At 49.9% G+C, this 21,793-nt stretch overlaps 1 protein-coding gene across 1 annotated transcript in view; it reads left to right on the top strand.

Moving 5' to 3' along the window:
• GLP1R (glucagon like peptide 1 receptor) overlaps positions 1–21,793 on the top strand; it is a 257,183-nt gene that overhangs the window by 11,050 nt on the left and 224,340 nt on the right. The window contains 1 exon segment of the mRNA XM_030199256.1: positions 2,554–2,661. Coding sequence (XP_030055116.1) covers positions 2,554–2,661 — 108 coding nt within the window.

Here is a 21,793-nt window from a genome sequence, read left to right on the forward strand (position 1 = left end):
GTAATATCAGTCTGAAGTCCACCAGAAATACGTGTGAATACAAGGGACCTTTTCCGTTACAATTGGTCTCCAGTGTTGCCTGTTTTTTCGTGGATACCCGTGGACCAACCTTACATGCATCAGTCATACCTGAATGGGGGTCTGATGGAGATCTACATTTCAGCTCTCCGAGCTGTATTCATGTTTTACATTGTATGGAGCTGTTTGGTTTTGCAGATCAGTCAGCTTTGTATAACATTCCTTTTTCTTATTTAGTAGCGCAATTAGTTAGCTTGTGTCATGGTTTTCTCACAGACCATAGACAGGCTTGCTTAGCCCTAGTAATGGGCCATAAACTTTATCAAGTGTCTGTTTGTTTGTTCAAACAGACTCTGAAGTAACACAGGGGCATTTTCAGTGAAGGACCAGTATGAGTGATAGGCAAGGGGGGGCAGGGGGGGACAAAATTCCCCGGGCCCGGGCCTCCAAGGGGAGCCCGGCACCGCAGTCCAACCCGCCCGCCCTCGGCTCCGTCGACCGTCCGCCACCGGGCCGGGCCCCCTCCATTCAAATCACAGCGCCTCACCACCTCGCTCTGTGTGAAAGCGCAGCAGCGGCAGCCTGCAGATTGCCTCCCTTTGGGCCTTCCCTCCCTGTGTCCCGCTCTCGTCTGACGTATCTTGCGCGAGGGCGGGACACAGGGAGGGAAGGCCCGAAGGGAGGCGATCTGCAGAGTGCCGCTGCTGCACTTTCACACGGAGCAAGGTCGAGGTGAGGTGCTATGATCTGAATTCAGGGGGCCCGGCCCGGTGGTGGATGTAGGGGGGCAGTGACGATGACGACTTCGGGGAGGCGGCGATGACCTCGGTCGCCGGGCCCGGCCCGGTCTCTTGGGGGCCCTGGTGATAGGTATTCAAGGGAAGGAGGTTACGAAGGGCAAATGATGAATATTTGAGAAAAATACAAAAGAAACAGAATTATGTGAAGGTGACCTTAGAGGTCAGAGTTGAAGAATACCAGATAAGTAAGAGAGAAAATATAAGGCATTAAATGATTGGACAAAATTAAGCTTCAGTAATCTGATAGCTTCCAAAGGAAAGACAGAGAGAGAGAGAGAGATTTTATTTTCCTTATGCTGAAGTTTGGACTGATATAAATAAGAATTCAATTTTCTGTAATACTGGAATAAAATAATTTTTATTGTAACCATTTATTTACTCTAATAAATTTTAGCATTATTATAAAAGAGACAAACTGAACTCTAAAGTGTTTTTCCTTTGCCAGAAGGGTTTTTTTTTTCAGTCTCTTCTGTTCAGCTCCCCCCTCCCTTTTAGAGGCAAGAAGGGGGTGCCCTATATACAACATGCATCAGTGAATGGGGGTCCGATGCAGATTTGCTCTTTTTCTCCCCCCTCCTCTTCCTCTTCTAAACTGTGTTCTCTCTGTGCTCTATTCATGCTTCAATACACAAAAAAGGTAGGAACAGAGGAAGGCTAGACAAACCTCAGGAACAATACAATTAAAATGTATTATTTAAAATATGTATAAAAATAGCATAAAACAAGCACTCAGAAAATAAACACAGCAGCCAGGCTTGTATTTGGAAAAACACGTTTTGACAGCGCCAAACCACTCAGAGAAAAATTGCATTGGCTACCAATCGAAGAACGTATCACTTTCAAAATCTGCACGACTGTTCATAAAATTATTTACGGCGAGGCACCGGGATACATGACAGACCTCATCGACCTGCCAACCAGAAACACCACAAAATCTGCACGATCATACCCAAACCTCCACTACCCAAGCAGCAAAGGACTCAAATATAAATCCACCTATGCATCCAGCTTTTCCTACCTAAGCGCACAACTACGCACTGCCAAAAGCAGTAAAAACTATGCCCGACCACCTAAATTTTCGGAAAGCAGTAAAGACAGACCTGTTCAGAAGAGCATACCCCACCGACCCAACATAAGAAAACCTGGACACTTGCGACACAATGCAACCAAAAACCGTAACGGACATTACCTGACTCTTCTTTCCCCTTTCCCTCTCTAAGTTCCCCCCAATTGTACCTACCATTCTTGTACCTCATTCTACCACAATATCACTTTGTATTCATTCATACCATGTATTTGTTCAGACCGGAATCGGCTAACGTTGTTAACCGTGATACGTAAGCCACATTGAGCCTGCAAAAAGGTGGGAAAATGTGGGATACAAATGTAACAAATAAAAATAATAATAACTAATATATATACAGTAATACACAATGACATAAATATACTGAAAATCGTACAATGTACATTAAAAATAATCTCAAAGCTAAAGACTCGACACGGCACCGTGTTTCTGGCACGTGTAGAGGACGCATGTAAAAGACAAAATTACCGCCTGGGCCATGCGGTAGCCGGGCGATAACTCCGAATTGACGCGACTTAGTAAAAGGGCCCCCAACTTATAGAACCAGGGGAATGAATAGTCCTCTAAAACAGAAGTAGAAAGTAAGTTACTTTTCTTTAAATTTCTAAGCGCTGCTGTTTCCGCTTACAACGGTCCTTTGTTTTTCTGCAGACAGATTCTGTAATAGGACATTTGATAATTACGCCTGCTGGCCCGATGGATCTCCTGGAGCCTATACAAATGTGAGCTGTCCTTGGTATCTTCCCTGGGCCAACAGAGGTAAGAATCTGCCGATGACCAAAGCAGAAATCAGTCTCTTACAGTCTAATTCATTTACTCTGCAACCAACATGTGTTCAAGATGAAATATTATGTTCAAACTCTAGGTATGATGACTGCAGGGTTTCAGTGTATCAAAGATGGAAAAACTGTTACGAGGCTAAGTTCCATAGGTTTCTATGGAACTTTGGGAGGCTAACCAGCTTATAATCGAACGAGAATAACGCCCAAGTTCCGACCTAAATCGGGAGATGGGCGTTCTTCTCACAAAAACAAATAAAGCGGCATAATCGAAAGCCGAACTTTGGACGCTTTCAACTGCACTCCGTCGCGGATGCGGACAAAGTTGACGGGGGAGTGTCGGAGGCGTGGTGAAGGCGGAACTGGGGCGTGGTTATCGGGCGAACAGAGATGGGCGCCCTTCGCTGATAATGGATGCGTTTGTAGCTAGAATTTAGGGCACTTTTCCTGGACCCTGTTTTTTGACGAATAGGGCCCCAAAAAGTGCCCTAAATGACCAGATGACCCCCAGAGGGAGTCGGGGATGACCTCCCCTGACTCCCCCAGTGGTCACTAACCCCCTCCCACCACAACAAATGATGTTTCACAACTTTTTACTTTCACCCTCAAATGTCATACCCTCCTCCCAAGCAGCAGTATGCAGGTCCCTGGAGCAGTTGTTAGGGGGTGCAGTGGACGTCAGGCAGGTGGACCCAGGCCCATCCCCCCCCTACCTGTTACAATTGTGCTGCTTAATGCTACTAGTCGTCCAACCCCCCCAAACCCACTGTACCCACATGTAGGTGCCCCCCTTCACCTCTTAGGGCTATAGTAATGGTGTAGACTTGTGGGCAGTGGGTTTTGAGGGGGATTTGGGGGGCTCAACACCCAAGGGAAGGGTGCTATGCACCTGGGAGCTCTTTTACCTGTTTTTTTGGTTTTGTAAAAGTGCCCCCTAGGGTGCCCGGTTGGTGTCCTGGCATGTGAGGGGGACCAGTGCACTATGAATCCTGGCCCCTCCCACGAACAAATGCCTTGCATTTATTCGTTTTTGAGCTGGGCGATTTCATTTTCCATTATCGGTGAAAAGCAAAAACGCCCAGCTCACACCTTGGCGAATAAAACATGGGCGTCTATTTTTTTTTTTAAAATACGGTTCACTCCGCCCCTTCACGGACCCGTTCTCGGAGATTAACGCCCATGGAGATAGGCGTTTCTGGTCGATTATGCCCCTCTAAGTGCTTTGAAAATAAGCTAGGTGTCCTTAGCTCATTGTGTGTGTGTGTTGGGGGGGGGGGGGGTCCTTTTACTAATGCGCACTGAAAAATGGCCTGCGGTAGTGTAGACGCCTGTTTTGGGCGCGCGCAGAATTATTTTTCAGCCCATCTACAAAAAAATGCCTTTAAAAAAATTTTTTTTGCCAAAAATGGACGTGCGGCCAAATGAAAATTGCCGCCCGTCCATTTTAGGTCTGAGACCTTACTGACAGCCATTGACCTAGCGGTAAAGTCTCATGCGGTAACCGTGCAGTAATGACCTGCGTGGCGTCAAATGCCACTTGGCGCGCGCTCGATACGCGCGTCCGAAAATAAATATTATTTTTCGGACGTGCGCCAAAAATGAAATTACCGCAAGAACCACGCAGTAGCCGGGTGGTAACTGCATTTTGGCCCGCGTCGGGCCCGCGTAGATGCATACACAGCTTAGGAAAAGGGCCCCTGTGACTTCTTGCCAGTGCATTCTCAGTTTGCATGGCAAAAAGAGAGAAGCATTTCACCTATACTTTTGGTTAGAAATTAAGCAGAGACCTCCCTGAGTTAATGATCTGTAAAAGGCATGATCGAAACTTGGCTGTTTTCTCTGTGATGTTCTTTAGAAACAAGATTATTATTGTTTATAAGTGTTTATTGTCAAACTGTGTTTTTACTGTTTCATTTTTTCATGAATTGACTGTTTGAGAGATTGATAGTTTTATTCTTATACTTTGCTCTGTTACTATTGTTTTTGTTTTATTGTACCCTGCCTCAAACAATTTAGTAAGCTGTGTAATTTGGAGGGGCATTTTCGAACGGAGATGACCATCTCTAAGGGCGGCCAACTATAAGGATGGTGCCGCGAAGGGGCAGGCCAACGTGTATTATCGAAACAAAATGGACGTCCAAATTTCGTTTCAATAATACAGTCGGGGACGCCCAAATCTTGACATTTAGGTTGACCTTAGAGATTGTCGTCCTTGGTTTTCGGCGATAATGGAAACCAAAGACGTTTATCTCAAAAACGTCCAAATCCAAGCCCTTTGGTCATGGGAGGAGCCAGCATTCGTAGTGCACTGGTCCCTCTCACATGCCAGGACACCAACCGGGCACCCTAGGGGGCACTGCAGTGGACTTCAGAAATTGATCTCAGGTGCATAGCTCCCTTACCTTGGGTGCTGAGCCCCCCAACCCCCCCCCCCCAGGTCCGCCTGCCTGAAGTACACTGCACCCACTACAACTGCTCCAGGGACCTGTATACTGCTGCGATGGACCTGAGTATGGCATTTGAGGCTGGCATAGAGGCTGGCCGGAGGGAATAGGGGATTACCTCCCCTGACTCCCCCAGTGGTCACTAACCCCCTCCCACCCTCAAAAAAACAACTATAAAAAACTTTTTTTCCAGCCTCTATGCCAGCCTCAAATGCCATACTCAGGTCCATCGCAGCAGTATACATGTACCTGGAGCAGTTGTAGTGGGTGCAGTGTATTTCAGGTAGGCGGACCCAGGCCCATCCCTCCCCCACCTGTTACACTTGTGGTGGTAAATGTGAGCCCTCCAAAACCCACCACAAACCCACTGTACCCACATCTAGATGCCCCCCCTTCATCCCTAAGGGCTATGGTAGTGATGTACAGTTGTGGGGAGTGGGTTTGGGGGGGGGCTTGGGGGTCTCAGCACACAAGGTGAGCTATGCACCTGGGAGCAATTTTTGAAGACCATTGTAGTACCCCCTAGGGTGCCCGGTTGGTGTCATGGCATGTGAGGGGGACCAGTGCACTACGAATGCTGGCTCCTCCCATGACCAAAGGGCTTGGATTTGGTCATTTTTGAGATGGCCGTCCTCGGTTTCCATTATCGACGAAAACCGAGGTCGCCATCTCTAAGGTCGGCGATCTCAACATTTAGGTCGACCTAAATGTTGAGATTTGGGCATCCCCGACCATATTATTGAAACAAAAGATGGACGCCCATCTTGTTTCGATAATACAGGATGCCCCACCCCTTCACCTGGATGTCCTTAGAGATGGGCGCCCTTAAAGATGGGCGCCCAATTCGATTATGCCCCTCCATGTCAAGTGTGTTGAAACTCCACCCAATGACTCACAATGGGTGTTGACAAAGTTGTAGTATTAATGCATGACATGTTCAGTGAGATGTTGTTTAACAGGTCTTGAAGACCTCCCCACATATAATAAGTCACACGGTCATTTGATTAGATAAATTACGTAGCTACTATTGCATGTAGTATTACTTTGAGATGCTACCTTACGATGGGAATGGGGATCCTGCCAAGTGATTCTCTCCATAGTAAGAGAACACCACTGACAACTGCCACACTTCATGTGTCCAGAAAGTGATGCCTCATGATGACTATAATCACTATGTTTGTAGGATAAAAATTCCCCTATCATTCTAGATCTCTGATAGACAACCAAGGAACGTTCTCGAAAATAAGTATTCACTTTGAGAACTGCCCAGTACTTATGTGTTAAGACAGTAACCCTTGAAATACCACTCACAAAAGGTAAAACTACCACTATCCAGATTGTAAGCTCCTTTGAGCAGGGACTGCCCCCCCCTTTTTGTTAAATTGTACAGCGCTGCGTAATCCTAGTAGCGCTATAGAAATGTCAAGTAGTAGTAGTAGTAGTATCCAATCTTTCTGAGTGTCATTAGAATATTCCAACAAAAAATCACACTGTGCAAATCTAACTCTAAGGTATGCCTTCCTAATGACTTTGGGCGGTACCCTCTTTGAAGAAATCTCTCATTTAATAATTGAGCTTGTCACTCAAACTCAACTTCTGTGGAGCAAATCCATTTTATTCTAAGATATTGACTAATGGGCAAGCCAGTTAAGTTTATATGGATGGAAGCTCTGAACATGTAGCAATATGTTCCTAGCTATTGTCTTCCGATAAACGGTGGTTTGTATACAACCCTCAAAAATGCTCAATCGCACATCCAAAAAATCAATAGTGGCATGATCAAAAATCATGATGAATTGTAAAGCGGGCAAAAGAGAATTCAACCGCTGCAAGAACTTCTGCAACTTCTCAACTAAACCCTCCCACAAAGAAAAACATATCATCCAAAAACCTCTTCCAAAACGTAATATTAGCAAACCATGATGATGAATACAAGATGGTCTCTTCAAACAGCTACAAACAATGTGGCTACTGGGATAAACATAAAGGAATCCTGTTCAGAAGGAATGGATCCTCAGAAGCTTAGTGGAGATTGGGTGGCAGAGCCGGTGGTGGGAGGCGGGGCTAGTGGTTGGGAAGCGGGGCTAGTGCTGGGCAGACTTCTACGCTCTGTGCCCTGAGAATGGCAAGGACAAATCAAACTCGGGAATATATATAAAGTATCACATACCATGTAAAAAGAGTTTATCTTGTTGAGCAGACTGGATGGACCGTTCAGGTCTTTATCTGCCATCATTTACTGTGTTACTATGTTACTCTTTGGGGTTCTACATGGAATGTTGCTACTAATTGGGATTCCGGAATCTTGTAACTCTTTAGGATTCCAGAATCTTCAGAACTTTTAGCACAAGAGTGCTGGGCAGACTTCTATGGTCTGTGCCCTGAGAATGGCAAGGACAAATCAAACTCGGGTATACATATGAAGTATCACATACCATGTAAAATGAGTTTATCTTGTTGGGCAGACTGGAAAACTCTTTTTATTGGAAAAAACTAAAAACAAATAACATACAAATCAAAACCAAGCCCCTAGCTATACACGGTCCTCCTATCTATGTACACCCCCTCCCCCTCCTCAATAGTACAGTGGAAACTGTTTATTAGAAAGACCAAAGAAAAAAACCGGACATGCAAATCAAACCCCAGGCTCCTAGCTAGACATGGTCTGCCTATCTATGTACACCCCCTCCTCAATAATACAATGGATCCACCCCCCCCCCCCCCCCCGACCCCCCACAACCCCTTCAGACAACTGGCACACAATCCCCTGGGAAGCATGTCCCCTCATGGCGGCTTAAGCCTCACGTGTCTCCACCACCTCGAAGCCACCCCCACCCCTTTTTCCACCCTTTCCCACTTCGCCGCTTCCTGCACCGCCCTTACCACATCCCAGCTGACTACCTCCGCCGGCCGGACCTCCTGGTACAGGGACACCCTGCAGCGCGCCATCCAGAGGCAGTACCGCAATATCACCGAAATCAGAAAGCGTGTTACCGGATCCCCGCGTCCCTCTCCACCCTCTGGGCCATACACCCAGTCCGCATAGCTGTAGTTGCGGAAACTGGGGATCTGTAGCAACGAGGAAACCCGGTCAGAGACCTGGACTGTAAATGGGCACCTCACCAGGAAATGCTCCATCGTCTCTTCAGTTCCAGCACATTCCTCCCGTGGGCACCCTCTATCCCGCACATTGCGATATTTCAAATTTCCTCGGACGTACAGTCTACCGTGAAAGGACAGCCACGCCAGGTCTTTATACTTCACCGGGATGCGGTTCGAAGCAATCAACCGTAACCCCTGCTGCATCCGTGGGGCCGGCGCGTCCCTCAGCGCCAGAGGAGCTGAGAACACCTGCGCCCGTACTCTGTCCATCCAGACCCCCCGTTGTCCTGCCTTCACCTCCCCCACCGTCAGCCCCCACACCCTCACCAATTTCACTAGGGTCTTGCAATAACTCACCCCCCCCGGAGCCCCCCTTCGCAGTGCCACTACCCTCCCCCCCTCCCGCCATAGGTCCCAATATCTCGGCCACCACTGCAGGACACTCCTAGCCCACCCCGGTGGCTCCCGCCCTACCGCCCTCCCCAGATTGAACTGCAGGAACAAAGCGCTGAAAAACAGGACTGGGTTTATCATGCCCACCCCCCCCTCCCTCCTAGGCAGATAGGTAACATTCCGTTTTACCGGATTCGTCCTGTTGCCCCAGAGCAGCCGGAAGAACACCCCATACAAGGCCGTGTACCGGCTCTCCGGCAGCAGGCAGATGTAACTGACGAACAGAAACAAAGGAACTAAGTGTGCCTTGATGAGCTGTACCCGCTCCCCCATGGTCATTTTCCACCCTTTCCATCTATCCACCCTCCCCTTCACTTCTTGGAGACACCTATCCCAGTTGTAGAGCCTATAATCCCCCTTCTCGAAGTATATTCCCAAGACCCGTATACGTTCCACAGCTGTAGGAAACCTACCTCCCAACTCAAATTGCAGCCCCTGATCCCCAACCCACAGGCTATTGGACTTTTGAAAATTGACCTGCGACGCTGTTGCCTGCGAGTATTCCTGGATCAGGTTCTGCAATCTACCTCCCTCCCTCTGGTCCGCTACCCACACTGTAACGTCATCTGCATACGCCACGACCCTTAACTGGTTATTGTCCCCCACCTCCACCCCTTCCAGCCCCTCCGCCCCCCCCTTCTCCAGCCGTCTTATAAAAGGGTCGATGGCGTATGCATACAACAGCGGGCTGAGTGGGCACCCCTGTCGGACCCCTGCCCCTACCTCAAACCCCTGCCCTCTCCACCCGTTAACCAGGGGAAAACACCCCGCATGCCGATAGAGTAGCTGTAATTGCTCTATCCAACCCTTCGGAAACCCATAGCGCTCCAGAATGCTCCATAGGACACCCCACTGCACTCTATCAAACGCTTTTTCCTGGTCGAGTGTTACCAACAGCCTACCATGCCCTCCCACTCTACTGCGTTCTACCCCCTCCCGCACCCACGCTGCAGCTTCCAAGACCCCTCTCCCTTTAACCCCACATGCTTGCGAGGCTGCTAGCAAATCCCCAGACACCTGCCTCATTCTCTGGAATAGCATTCGCGCAAAGATTTTTCGATCCGTATTAAGCAGTGCTATAGGCCGCCAGTTGGCCAGCATCGCCGGGTCCTTCCCCTTACTTAGTAGGATAAGAGCCGCCTCTGTCAAGGAACTAGGCAAGGAACCCTCCAACTGGGCTGCCCCCCATACCCTCACCAGGATCGGCACCAGCTGCTCCTTAAAGGCCTGGTAGAACTCAGTTGTTAGCCCATCCGGCCCCGGCGAGGTCTTCCTGTGGAGCGCCCCGATGGCTTCCTCCACCTCCTGTTCTGTCCACGGGTTCAAGAGGGCCTGAAGCTGGGGTCCCCTGTGACCTATCCCCGGGGTTCCTTCCACATAACACTCCATCTGCTCCATATCAATCTGCTGGGCTGAAAGGAACGCCGCAAAGTGGTCCCTCACTGCCCCCAGAATCCCCTCCTTGGTGTCCTGCAGGACCCCCTGTGCATCCCGCACCCCCTCCATCACCCTGCGCGCCCTCCGCTCCCGGCAGCATGCGAAGGGGTCCGGGCTACACATTTTCCCGAAGTCCCGCTCATACACCAAGGAGGTGTAGCGGTTGTACTGTACCTGCTCCAGGAGTGCTTGGAGATCATGTATTTCTTCCTCCCTCCCCCCTTGTGAAATCAATGTGTCCCTCTTTTTCTTTATTGCCATGCCCAACTTTGTCCTTTCCCTCCCCTCCCTTCTCGCCTGTCTGAGAAAGAATCCCCGCGTTCGTCTTTTCACTGTATCCCACCACTCCCCCAATGACTGAAATGCCCCCTGCACTGACACCTGATCTTCCAAAAACCGGCGGTACTCCTCCCGCACCTGCTCGCTACCTAACCACTTTAAATTTAGTCGCCATAACCCCCTCCCTGGCCTCTGCGCTGCCGCCCCCCCCACCTGAAGGAGGACCATGTGGTGGTCTGAAAAGTCCACGTCCACGGTTCGTGGACCCCCCAGACAAACCCCCTTCTTTACCAGGAATCTATCGATTCTACTTTTACACTGCCCTCGAAAGAACGTGAACCCCTCCTGTTCCTCACAGAAGGCCACATGCGCGTCTACCAGCTCCGCCTCCCGCATGATCCCTGCCAGCCTCACCCCGTCATAGCCCACCTGTACCGATCGTCCCCCACTATCCTTTTTCCGCAATATGGTGTTAAAATCTCCCCCCCAGACTACTTGGCGCGAAGTGTATAGGTAGGGCTTGATCTTCCCAAAGAGGAGCACCCTTTCCTTCTTGCTTTGGGGCCCGTACACATTCACCACCCTCAGTGCTCTATCCTCCCAAATCGCATCCACAACAAGACATCTCCCCACCCCCAGCTCCACCACTCGCTGAATATTCACCCGGTGGGACTTAAATAAGATCCCCACCCCACCATACCTCTCCCCCCTCCAACCCCCACACCGAGGGACCCCACTTCCAGGCCCGCCTTGCCCGCCTGATCACCTCAATGGACCGCAGCCGAGTCTCCTGGAGCAGGAAGCAATCTGCTTGGACCCTCGCGAACCAGTCATACGCTAAACCCTGCTTCTTCGGAGAGGCGATGCTGGCCACATTCAGCGTGGCAAATGTCAACACTAAGCCTGCCATCCTCATTGCGAGTCACGGGTCTGCTCACTCCCAACTTCTTTCCTTATCTCCTGGGATACCCCCTTCTTACCCTGAAGCAGGTCCTCTGCTATGCGGTCTACATCATCCCCTGCCAGATCCCCCTCCCCCCCCCCGCAGCCGTCCTGTCTGCACCTTACCCCCCCCTCCCCCTTTCTTCCTTCCTTTCTTCTTTGCTCTATCCGGACCCACCCCCTGATCCCTCCCTCTCCCCTCTTCACCCCCGCCCCCTACCTCCTCCTCCGAGTCCTCCACCTCCCCCAAGTCCTCCAAGTCCTCCAGATCCTCCTCTAGCTCCACTCTGTCCCCCCAAGCCTGCACTTGGGCCTTCACCACCTGCCCGGCCCCCTCAGCTTTCCTCTTACTCCCCTTTCCCCTCCCTCCCTCCCTTCCCTCTTCCTCCTCCCTCACCCCTCCCCCTCCCCCCAGAGCCTTCCCGCCCTTCTTCCTACCACCAGTACCCTCCTCCAGTGCTTCCTCATATTTCCGTTTGCCCTCTCCAATCCCCCCCTGCCGCCCCCTCTTCCTCCATTAACTCCACCTCTTCTCCTTCCCCCTGTTCTTCCTCCTCCCTCCCAACCTCCCTATCCTCCTCCTCCTCCTCCAACACCTGAAATCTGTTCCTCCCCCTCTTCCCCTGCAGCGACCCCTCCCTGCCCACCCCTACTTTCCCCCCCCCCTCCGAAACTTCCCTTTCCTCTGTGGCACTTGTACCCACTCCCCCTCTCCCCCCTGCTCCACTCCTGCCCCCGCCCCCTGCCGCCCCCCCTCCTGCATCCCCTCCTTCTCCCCCCCTTGCCCCTCCCTGCCTATCACCCCCTGCCCTATCCCCTCCTCCATTACCCCCCCTCCCCGTCCCTTCCCCCACATATCCCACTCGTTATGGGCCGCCCTAGGGCAGTTCCGATATGCATGGCCTAACCCGCCGCAGAGGTTGCACCTGATCGCGGTGCAGTCCTCTGTGGCATGCTGATCCCCGCATCTTCCACACTTTACCACTGGGCATGACATGCTGAAGTGCCTAAACGAACCACATCTGAAGCACTGCCGCGGCTGCCCCTTGTAAAAGCACAGTATCCTGTCACGACCGATAAAGGCAGCCGAAGGAATGTGCTGGACCACATGGCCTCTCCTGTCTCAATTTGACCAGGGCTCCCCAACCTCCTGCCCAAACCCTGCTTGGATCCGGTAACTTTGTAAGTGGGGATCTCAGCTCCGCGTACCTCTGTAGCCAGTAGGCTAAATCTGCCCCAGAGATAGACTCATTTCTCACGAGCAGGGTGATCTGCACCAGGTCCGGCTTGCTGACTGGAATGGCCCTGAGGTCCCGCCACTCCCCCTTTCCCCTCACCCCCTCGTACCTTTCCCAGAATATTTCCATCCCCCTCTGGGGCATGAAGCTCAAGACATATACTGGGATGTTGATGGGGTGTATACACGCGTAAAAGTCCTCGGGTATAAACCCCATCCCATCACCAGCCTCAAGACCCGATCCCTGGAGGGCATTGCCCCCTCCCCTATCCATTTGAGCTGTACCACATTTCGCCGCTTAGGCAGCTGTCCACCCCCTGTCCCCGCTCCCCCCCAACCCCTCCCTGGGCCCTCAAAACCACCCGATCTCCCCCCCTCCCTCCTCCCCCCTCCCTGGACTACTGCCGCAAAGGACTTGGACCCCAGCCCCCACCGCCCCCCCTCCACACTTGTTCCAGCCCTTCCCTCTGCCTCCCCCCCCTTCTGTCCCTCTGCCCCCTCCCCTCCTCCCTCTCCCTTCCTCAATATCCACCGCCCCCTCCCCCTCCCGTTGTCCCCCGTCCCCTTCCCTCTCAGACAAACATCCAGCAACGTCCATAGTCAGTTCTGCGGCTTGGGCTGCCTCCAACTGATTGTCCTGCCCATCACCACTTCCTGGAACGTCCCTGCTCGTCCCTGCCACTGCAGGCTCCAGCCTCTGGGCTAATCGCCTCCTCTCCTCTGTCTCCTGGCGATACTCTGGCACCTGCCCAGTCAGGTCTGCAGCTGGCGATACCAGACTCCCTGCTCGCTCTGCCCCCGAACTCCCTCCAACCTCCGGCACCAGGGGCGAAGCCTCCGGAACTCCGCCGCTCCCCTTGGCTCCTCGCTCCCAGCCGTCCTGCTGGCAGGTCTGCTCCACCACCCGCTGCACATCTGTTAGACTTGCCATGTCCACTTCTGTAGTCAACGAAAGTCTCTCAACAATCGGGTTACTTCCCTCTTGCTTCTGGTGCAGTCCCTCCTGCGTTCTCCCAATGGCTGGCGCTTCCCGGGGGCATGGCTTGTCTGTTCCTGATTCCGCCACAGGCTGGCTGTTAGCACCCCCCGATTTCACCTCTTGTAATGGACAGCTGGTCAAATGAGCTCCCAGCTGCTGCCCGCTCCTATTCCTCTCTCTCCGACCCCTCTCCTGTAAACCGCCAGCTACTCCATGCTCAGGGAAGACATCCCCTGCTCCCGGACTTCGTGGGCGGGGCTTCTCCAGATGCCATGCTGCTTCGGTTTCCACTTCAGTCATTGCAGACCCGGCCAAAAATACCGGAGTCTGCCTCTGCTGACCCTTTTCCAACAGGGCCTCCTTCACGGCAACTGTCTCTGCTGTTTGCACAACTGCAGGTAAGCCCTCTGAGACTTCGACCACCACCTCTGTAGAAAACAGGCTGCTACCTGCGTCTCCCTCTGCTGCCTCCATTATCTGGAGTTTTGAAAAGTTACTGAGTTCTGTCCTCCCCTCCACAGGTAGGATCTCTACTCCAGCCCCCACCTCAGAGCCATGTCCTGCCGCTGCCTCCTTATCCTCTGGCTGCTGGGTAAGTGCTCTAGACTGTGTTGCCAACTGTCTCATGTATTTTAAAGTGGGGTCACCTCTGAACCCAGACAACTCTTTTGAGTCTAATGCTGCTGAAGACACTGAAGCTTGCTGCAACTGTAGTGTTCCTGAACCCCCAGACTGTGGTATTGAAGCCATCCTTTCTCGGTTAACATAGAGCTCCCTCAAAGGATTCACAGAGCCCTTTTTTAAACAGTTCAACAAGTGTTCTTTTTTCCCCAACAACTTTGATATCCGGGCTTCCTCTTTAACATACATTTGTCTGTGCTCCGCTGGGGCAAATTTACACATAGTTCTTGCCATTTTCAGACGTTTTCCTAGCTCCACTACTTCTTTTTCCACCAGCTTAATTCGTCTTACAATATTTACCACACTACTTGCTGGATCATCAGGGTCATAGCTCACTTCAAGGAACTCCTCATCTGACGATCCACTCTCCTCACTCTCACTCTCAGCTGCCTCCAGCAAAGGCTTCTGGCAAACTTCCATCGCCTCTTCCTTCTCCCTTCCTTGGAAGCGCCCTTCTGGGGCCTGTACTATCTTCCTCCCCCCTCCACTGTCTTCTCGCTTACCTTCCGCAAGCTGGGCCATGGAGGGGGAAATGCTCTGGTGGCCTCCACTGGGCTGCTTCTCCCTTCGGTCCACTGGACTCCTTTCCCTTCTCCCGGTAGTCAAACCAGGGAGAGAGCCACTCCTTTCGGCCTTCTGGTCCCGGGCCCCAGGAGGCCCCATAGCCTGGGACTTTCCTGAGGCCTTCTCCCCAGGGACCCTCCTCATCTTTGGGGAGGGAGCTAGGTCTCACTCCCTTTCCACTGGAAGTCAGCAGAGCTCTCTAAAACACCTCCTTCCTCCTCAGCAGACTGGATGGACCGTACAGGTCTTTATCTGCCATCATATAATATGTTACTATGTTACAAAGACTCAAAATCATCACGATGACATGTTCTTGTGACAGTTGTTTTATCGGTTACTACATGGTGTTTGACAAGTGGTTGATCAATATTTTCATGAGTGATATAGCAGAGGAGTTATCTATTTCCAGATGGCACTAAGATCTGCAACATGGTGGACACTCCTGATGGAATAGACAAAATAAGGGGCAATCTAAGATTGAACGCCTATGGTGCAATCGAGACATACTGTATGGCTTCTAAGATTTAGTACAAAATAATACAGTCCTGATTTTGGGGTGCTGAAATCCATGGGATCAATATGTGATTGGGGAGGGAGGAAGGGCAGAAGGCAGAAACCACCAAGGGCAGTGGAAAACCTTTTTCTTTGGGATGCCCAATCGCCACCCCCAAGATAAACCAGGTGATCTTTGGAAAGCCATTGCACATCATTGGAAATTAACTAGAGGAAACATCTGCTCTTTGGGATCTGTTGGGTGATCACTGTCGGAGACAGGATGCTGGCCCCGATGGAGCTTGGTCTGACTCAGCATGGCTTTTCTGATGTTCTTATATTCTTAATTGTTTATAATTGTAGATTTAGATGTTTATTTTTCAGCTGGCAGAGACTTCTTAGAGAGTACAAAAATTCAGTATCTATTGTGTTGCGGACATCAGTAGAGGGTATCTTTACCAGCTTAATGAGATATAGACATTTGTGCAGCCAAGCTGTCATCAGTGCTAAAAAAAAAACAATAAAACAAACAAAAATAAAAGCACCAAATCAAGTGCGGAGAAGTATCCAAGACAGTCCCATTCCCACCCACCTTCTTAATGCCATCTCTCCTGCTCTTATTCCTTTTATCTGTCACATTCTCAACCTCTCTTTCCACTGCGACTGTCCCTGCTGCCTTTAAACATGCTGTGGTCACACCTCTCCTTAAGAAGCCTTCACTCAACCCTACTTGTCCCTCTAATTACTGACCCATCTCCCTCCTTCCTTTTCTCTCCAAATTACTTGAGCGTGCTGTTCACCGCCACTGCCTTGATTTTCTCTCCTCACATGCTATTCTTGACCCACTACAATCTGGTTTTCACCCTCTCCACTCAACCAAAACTGCGCTTACTAAAGTCTCCAATGACCTATTACTGGCTAAATCCAGAGGTCAATATTCCATCCTCATTCTTCTTGATCTTTCCGCGGCTTTTGACACTGTCGATCACAGCATACTTCTCGATACCCTGTCCTCACTTGGATTCCAGGGCTCTGTCCTTTCCTGGTTCTCTTCCTACCTCTCCCTCCGCACCTTCAGTGTTCACTCTGGTGGATCCTCTTCTACTTCTATCCATCTGCCTGTCGGCGTACCTCAGGGTTCTGTTCTTGGTCCCCTCCTCTTTTCTATCTACACTTCTTCCCTTGGTTCATTAATCTCATCCCATGGCTTTTTCCTACCATCTCTATGCTGATGACTCCCAAATCTACCTTTCTACCCCTGATATCTCACCTTGCATCCAAACCAAAGTTTCAGCGTGCTTGTCTGACATTGCTGTCTGGATGTCTCAACGCCACCTGAAATTAAATATGACCAAAACCGAGCTTCTCATTTTCACCCCCAAACCCACCTCCCCGCTCCCCCCGTTTTCTATTTCTGTTGATGGCTCTCTCATTCTCCCTGTCTCCTCAGCTCGAAACCTTGGGGTCATCTTTGACTCTTCTCTCTCCTTCTCTGCTCATATCCAGCAGATTGCCAAGACCTGTCGCTTCTTTCTTTACAACATCCGTAAAATCTGCCCCTTTCTTTCTGAGCACTCTACCAAAACCCTCATCCACACCCTTGTCACCTCTCGTTTAGACTACTGCAATCTGCTTCTTGCTGGCCTCCCACATAGTCACCTCTCCCCTCTCCAATCGGTTCAAAACTCTGCTGCCCGTCTCGTCTTCCGCTAGGGTTGCTTTACTCATACTACCCCTCTCCTCAAGACCCTTCACTGGCTCCCTATCCGTTTTCGCATCCTGTTCAAACTTCTTCTACTAACCTATAAATGTACTCACTCTGCTGCTCCCCAGTATCTCTCCACACTCGTCCTTCCCTACGCCCCTTCCCGTGCACTCCGCTCCATGGATAAATCCTTCTTATCTGTTCCCTTCTCCACTACTGCCAACTCCAGACTTCGCACCTTCTGTCTCGCTGCACCCTACGCCTGGAATAAACTTCCTGAGCCCCTACGTCTTGCCCCATCCTTGGCCACCTTTAAATCTAGACTGAAAGCCCACCTCTTTAACATTGCTTTTGACTCGTAACCACTTGTAACCACTCGCCTCCACCTACCCTCCTCTCTTCCTTCCCATTCACATTAATTGATTTGATTTGCTTACTTTATTTATTTTTTGTCTATTAGATTGTAAGCTTTTTGAGCAGGGACTGTCTTTCTTCTATGTTTGTGCAGCGCTGCGTACGCTTTGTAGCGCTATAAAAGTGATAAATAGTAGTAGTAGTAGTCTCTTGTAACCAGAGCTAATATTGTGATGTCATAATGCCTCAGGCCACCAATAAGAGCCAACCTCATCAGTGATGTCACAATGGCTTGATTGTCCTATACTTGGCTCACTTTTATTACATAGCTCTTTGAGCAGGGACTGTCTTTCTTCTATGTTTGTGCAGCGCTGCGTATGCCTTGTAGCGCTATAGAAATGCTAAATAGTAGTAGTAGTAGTCAAGGGGAGAGGCGAGAGAATGCAATAGGAAATGGGAATTTCCAGTGTTTAGACAGGAAACTTTCACTTTTTTTTAATGTATCAGAGTGTTTTAGAAATTGCTATCAGTTAAAACCTAAAGTCACAAACCCTATATACATTATAAGTACATAAGTATTGCCACACTGGGACAGACCAAGGGTCCATCAAGTCCAGCATCCTGTTTCCAACAGTGGCCAATCCAGGTCACAAAAACCTGGCAAGATCCCCAAAAAGTTCAATACATTTTATGCTGCTTATCCCAGAAATAAGCCGTGGATTTTCCTCAAGTCAATTTAATAATGCTCTATGGACTTTTCCTTTAGGAAGCTGTCCAGACCCTTTTTAAACCCTGCTAAGCTAACCGCCTTTTCCACATTCTCTGGCAATGAATTCCAGAGTTTAATTACACGTTATTTCAATTAAAAATTTTAGAGTGCTCGATTATCTCCTTTCATTGTTCATTTTCTGGCAGTAGGGGTAGCAGAAGCGATAACAGCATCAAATACCCCCCTACGGCCATATTATTCCTGGGATATGCTGACATCACTGTTCTATGGCTTCAAGGTCACAATTTACATTTTTTTCTGCTTACTCATCAAACGTTAGTTAAGGAACTGTAAAAAAAATGATATGAGACCTTTATGAATAGTGAGAATCTTTTCCCTCGTTAGTCATTTTATGTGAGAACAGAGCTCTCTTCAGAAATTCAGCTTAGCTACTTAGAAAGGACATAGAAAAACATCTTAACACTGTATGACAGGGACCCTAGAATTTAAGCTATTATGACTTTGATTTATCACCTTTAATTTTATTTGAGCAGGAAATAGGCACTTAAGGTCTGGCATTCATTAGATAATAGGAGTTTATCGCTCATTTGCGAAGAGAATGGTAGGCGTTCTGGCTGGCTCCCAACCTTCTCTTGCTGTGGACCTATAGGGAATTGCCAATTCGGCAAGCAGGGTAAGAAATGTAGAGTTTGAGAATGTGAAACCACACTCTCCTTCAGAATAAGTGTGTTTGCAAAAATGATAAATCTACTGTGCGTGTGTGGAGTTACTTGATTCCCCAGCCCCCGGGTCACAGTCGGTGTGTGGATGGAAAGGGAAATGGGACTTGATATTTTTATTTTTTTTGTATTACATTTGTACCCCATACTTTCCCACTCATGGCAGGCTCAATGCGGCTTACATGGGGCAATGGAGGGTTAAGTGACTTGCCCAGAGTCACAAGGAGCTGCAGTGGGAATTGAACCCAGTTCCCCAGAATCAGAGTCCGCTGCACTAACCACTAGGCTACTCCTCCACTAGCAACATTCCATGTAGAAGCCTGCCCTTGCAGATCAGCAATGCGGCCGCGCAGGCTTCTGTTTCTGTTTCACAGAAACAGAAGCCTGCGCGGCTGATCTGCAAGGGCAGGCTTCTACATGGAATGTTGCTAGTGGAATAGCAACATTAACATTCCATGTAGAATCTCCAATAGTAGCAACAGAATCTCAATAGTAGGAACATTCCATCTAGAATCTCCAGTAGCAACAGCAACATTCCATGTAGAATCTCAAATAGGGAAAGGGCCTTTCAGAGGTTTTTGCAACTACATTCAAAGCGGTTTACATATATTCAGGTACGTATTTTGTACCAGGGGCAATGGAGGGTTAAGTGACTTGCCCAGAGTCACAAGGAGCTGCAGTGGGAATCAAACTCAGTTCCCCAGGATCAAAGTCCACTACACTAACCACTAGGCTACTCCTAGTGCTCAGCCAAGTACTATGAGCTGCTTTAAGTTCTAATACTCTCTAAAGGAATTGTTTAAAAATTCATTTTGAGCACTGTTGTAACTCACGTATTCTTATCCAAGGGAGGATTTTTGCCAATGATGAAGCAGCCCTGCTCCCGTGGCATTTAGCTGGGAGCTTCTTGAGGCTTTCTCCTCCGTATTTCTTAATATAATTTACTCACCGCTCACTAAGCATTATACAGAGAATCTCGTTGATTTGTCATTTTGATTAGAAGATTTAGATTCTCTTCCTCATTAAATATTTAGTTTATATTCCCCCCATTTGCCTCATATATACACTTTCTGACCACTTTATTAGCTTGAAATCAGGAAGGAATCCTCTGAATGAACTGGGACGCAGCATCTCCCAACATACAGGCACTATGCCATCACTGCTTTTGTGGCAGTGCTTCGTAATCGTTCCTCACTCTTTCTCCACCAGTCCCATTTCTCTGCACAGCCACTGAGCCCAGCCGGCCCCTGCCCTTCCCCAGGAATAGCAGTGCTAGAGTTGAACTGCCCACAGTTTTCACCTCCCTCCTGTTGACACTTCCTTCCCAGGCCTAGCCTTGCACTATTGTTGTCCGTCTGTGACAGGGGCGTAGCCAGACACCAAGTGTTCTCCCCCTCCCTCCCAAAAAATATCTAAGCTGGTGGGAAAATGTTTCTCTCCACCTTGGCAGTCTGCAGCAGGCATGCGCTGAAAACTGAGCATTCACAGGTGCCAGTAATGTGGAGCAGACCATTTTCATTACCATCAGGGGGAAGTCTTCAGCTGATAGAGCTTGGAATCCCCATCAGCTACTGCTAAACATGTGCTACTGTTGGGTGGGCCTGAGCCCTAAGTGGGTGGGCCCTGGCCCACCCAGGCCCACCTGTGGCTATGCCACTGGTCTGTGATGTGCACCCAGGCCTCAAGCTGTAGAAAAAACTGGTTCTGGCCAGGTTGCTGGGCTTTATTGGGACACTCCTGCTGCTGGCTGCCAGGTGAGTGTACCCCAGGAGGTATTTCATTGTGAGTGATGAACAGCAGAGGGAGGGGTTTCATTGTGAGTGATGAACAGCAGAGGGAGGTATTTCATTGTGAGTGATGAACAGCAGAGGGAGATGTTTCAATGTGAGTGATGAACAGCAGAGGGAGGGGTTTCATTGTGAGTGATGAACAGCAGAGGGAGGTATTTCATTGTGAGTGATGAACAGCAGAGGGAGATGTTTCAATGTGAGTGATGAACAGCAGAGGGAGGTGTTTCATTGTGAGTGATGAACAGCAGAGGGAGGTGTTTCATTGTGAGTGATGAACAGCAGAGGGAGGTATTTCATTGTGAATGATGAACAGCAGAGGGAGGTGTTTCATTGTGAGTGATGAACAGCAGAGGGAGGTGTTTCATTGTGAGCGATGAACAGCAGAGGGAGGTGTTTCATTGTGAGCGATGAACAGCAGAGGAAGGGGTTTCATTGTGAGTGATGAACAGCAGAGGGAGGTGTTTCATTGTGAGTGATGAACAGCAGAGGGAGGTATTTCATTGTGAGTGATGAACAGAAGAGGAAGGGGTTTCATTGTGAGTGATGAACAGCAGAGGGAGGTGTTTCATTGTGAGCGATGAACAGCAGTGGGAGGGCAGTGTGGGTGTGGGACATCATGGGTGTAGTTGGGGGGAAGGGGGTGAGGGGGGCAATGCCCCCCCCCAAATGAACTGCAGCAGCATCTAGCTTTCTCTCCTTCCTCCACCACCACAGCACTGGAGTCTTCCAGTTCTTTCTCTCCTTCCAGCCTCATGGCACCCGGTACGCCTTCCCCCTCCCGAGTCCTCCAATCCCCCGAGCCTCTGGCAGTCTCACCGAGAAAGCAGTACACCTGCCCCCGGAAGCCTTTCTTTCTCCTTCAACTTCTTGTTCCCACGTAGGCGGGAAGCTGTAGGAGAGAGAAGGGCTTCCGGGGCGGGTCTAAAGCAGGGAAGTAAAGGCCAAGAGCAGATGTTGCAAGTCCTCTGGGTGAGCAGCAGGGAGAGAAGGAGACGAGTTGTACATGACCTCTTAGAAGTCAGGCCTCCTGCGGGAGCCTTGCAGTCAGAGCTGGAGAAGCAGGGGAACCTAGAAGGGAGAGAGAAGGAAAAGGAGGAATGTGGGATAGAAGTAGGGTTACCATATGTCCGGATTTACCCGGACATGTCCTCTTTTTGAGGTCATGTCTAGGCAACCGGGCGGGTTTTGCCAATCTTCCCGTTTG

This window comes from Microcaecilia unicolor, chromosome 3 (assembly GCF_901765095.1).
Source record: "Microcaecilia unicolor chromosome 3, aMicUni1.1, whole genome shotgun sequence".
Taxonomy (NCBI): domain Eukaryota; kingdom Metazoa; phylum Chordata; class Amphibia; order Gymnophiona; family Siphonopidae; genus Microcaecilia; species Microcaecilia unicolor.